At 39.2% G+C, this 2,852-nt stretch overlaps 1 protein-coding gene across 1 annotated transcript; it reads left to right on the top strand.

Moving 5' to 3' along the window:
* Positions 1 to 552: 552 nt before the first annotated feature.
* On the top strand, positions 553 to 2,568 carry LOC103810431 (72 kDa type IV collagenase-like; the record flags this gene model as incomplete). Its single annotated transcript, XM_009083326.1, has 2 exons — positions 553 to 726; positions 2,374 to 2,568. Coding segments are annotated over 2 exons (369 nt in total), but the record flags the coding sequence as incomplete, so codon positions are not given.
* Between the last annotated feature and the right edge of the window lie 284 nt (positions 2,569 to 2,852).

The following is a 2,852-nucleotide window of genomic DNA, read 5'->3' on the forward strand; positions in this document are numbered from 1 at the left end:
CTGAGCCTGGCTGCAGGGATTCTCAGAAATGAGAAGCAAACCTAGAGGGAGAGCCTGCAGGTTATTATCTGACTTTACTGTATGCCAGCTTTTAGAGAAGCTCTGTACAAAGTTTACCTTTCTAAACATCATTGACACAAGGTAAATGAATCAGCAGAGAGCTAAGGAAGATGACTTTGTCAGAACTCTCCTTCTAAATGCTGTTTTAAGAAGGAATATCAATTTTGGTGTTATGAGGCAGACTATAAAGGACATACACAAAAGCACATTCGAAGAGTTTGGTGGAATTTTCTTCATTCCCACTTAGAAAGATCACTTTAAAGATCAATCAGTAGTTCTTTTCTATACACTCGTGAGACTGTAACATCCCTCGTCTATCGTGCCAAAGCATTTCAGTGTTGGTGTAAAGCAGAGGTTCTAGGTATGAGCTGGACTATGCACGATGGCTGTCTGATCTCTGCCCAGACCTTCACACAGTACCATTGGCACACTGTGATCCCTTGTTGATACTGAGCACTGTGCATTGACATTCTCCTCTCATTCTCCCTGCAGCTCTCTTTACAATGGGTGGCAATGGTGACGGGCAGCCCTGCAAATTTCCCTTCAAATTCCAAGGCCAATCCTATGACCAGTGCACAACAGAAGGCAGGACAGATGGATACCGATGGTGTGGAACCACCGAAGACTACGACAGAGACAAGAAATACGGATTCTGTCCAGAGACAGGTATAAGGAATGTTGCTTGCATAACACAGCCTAATTTGTCACTGTTTTAAGTAGCAATAACAAGTCTCCTTTTGCACACCTTCAGCAGAGCACACAAAAGTCGATGAAGGTAAGGAAGTAACTGGAACAGGAGCAATTTGTGTAAAGAGTGTGGAATGCCATAGCACACCAGGTTTATCAGGGATACAGGAATGTCATTGAACCACACAACTACCACTGTGGCTACCACTGTAGGATAATTACAAGCAGATTATGATTTGCTAATGGCCCTGGAAGACAAGTCTCATCTGACAAAAGAAAGCATAAATAATATTTTACCTTAATACTCACCATTTACACTTGAAAAAAAGAAATCCTGTTTAGTATGTTAAACTTGTGTTAACAGATCTTTTCAGCAATTCAACAGAACTAAGTGAAATGGTTTAGCCACAAAAATAGATTTCCGCTTTCTTCACACTTTTTTAGACTTTTTAACCTGAGTTTTATTACATAAAGGAACAAAAATTAATTTATGGCCTTGTATAGCTTGGCAGGTGTTCAATGTTAGGATACAGACTAGAGCCATAAGCATTGATCTCAGTTAGCTATGGAAGTTCTAAAATCTTTGGCTTTTACAGAGCCGAGGGAAAGCTACAGTCACCCTGCAGCCCCCTGAAGTTCCATTCAAACCTGCATGTATCATTTTTTGATTTTTGGGGGTCTTTTTGAAATGGCCTAATCATTTGCAAGAGGGATTTGATGTCCTGGTATTTGGCTTCTTGTCACTTTTGATAATCACGTGTAACCCTTCAATTTTACATTACAGATGTTTAAAAAAAGAATCAAAGAAAGGATCAAGTTCATTATAACTTGCTATGCAGTTAGGAAGAGAAAATTCTAAAGGACTGTTCAACAGACAAAAGAACTAATATATCTAGAATCAATGTATTCAAAGTCCTAGGTAACACAGTTTCTATCAATGGAACCAAGAAACACACTCTGTACAAGCTTTTTTTTTCCAGCATAAAAGGCTATTGCTTGAGGTAGCTGTGATTTTTAATATCACTTATATACTATTAATAAATAATATTGAATGAGAAATAAAACCTAATAAGTAATTAGGGACAAAACCAGCTTTGCCTCTGTGTTGTTCTCAAGTACCTTTCCAGAAGATAGACCATAATTTGAAAGAAACAGACATTTAATCCACAGTCAATATATAATTTCTTTAGAAAATGTTTAAAATCGTATGGTTTGAAACTGTATCCTGCTGTCGGTACAGAAAACTTATTCTTCAGTGGGACACCCACTAGCCAGGTGGATATTCAATAGCCCTTTAACCTTTCTGACACTAATCCTACCTTCCACCTATTTGAGACACACCTTAAAATATCACCAGGAAAGACCATCCAAAGGTACTTGCTAGGCAATCACCTTCCACAAACCACTTAACTGTGGTTTCTCAGAGCTGTGAACACGAGGCCATGGCTCATTCTTACTCCCACCAAAACTCTTTTATTCTGTGTCAGACAATGTTCAAATATTACTTTTAATCTTATTTTTCATATTCTTAAAAGAATTGCAGGTTTTCTGCTTTCTGGTTTTAGTGTGTCAGTTAGGAGAAAAAGGGATCCCTGTCTCACTGTGTTTTCTCATCACTTCCCACAGCCATGTCAACAGTTGGTGGAAATTCAGAGGGAGCTCCTTGTGTATTCCCCTTCATCTTCCTTGGGAATAAATATGACTCCTGTACGAGTTCTGGGCGCAATGATGGGAAGCTGTGGTGTGCTTCCACCAGCAGCTACGACGACGACCGCAAGTGGGGCTTTTGCCCAGATCAAGGTAACACAGTTTGTCAGAGAGGTACAGAGGTACCTGAATAGTGATGGCATCACATTTATCATCATTTCAGTCTCATCAGTCCTGTTGTTTACAGCACTTATCCCCAGCCTGAAATCTGAGCAAAACTCCTACATTTGAATGTGAGACTATAGCTAAAGACTCAGTCCCAGAGCTCATCTGCCTGAAATACTCTGATTTTCTAAAGTTATAATGATGAAATGTCTTTCCAAAATATGAAACCATTAAATAAATAAATAACTGGTTTTCTCAAAACTAGGTTTTCCTCCCAAGGCTAAAAGCCACAA

The sequence above is a fragment of the Acanthisitta chloris genome, unplaced genomic scaffold (assembly GCF_000695815.1).
Source record: "Acanthisitta chloris isolate BGI_N310 unplaced genomic scaffold, ASM69581v1 C16863373, whole genome shotgun sequence".
Lineage (NCBI taxonomy): Eukaryota > Metazoa > Chordata > Aves > Passeriformes > Acanthisittidae > Acanthisitta > Acanthisitta chloris.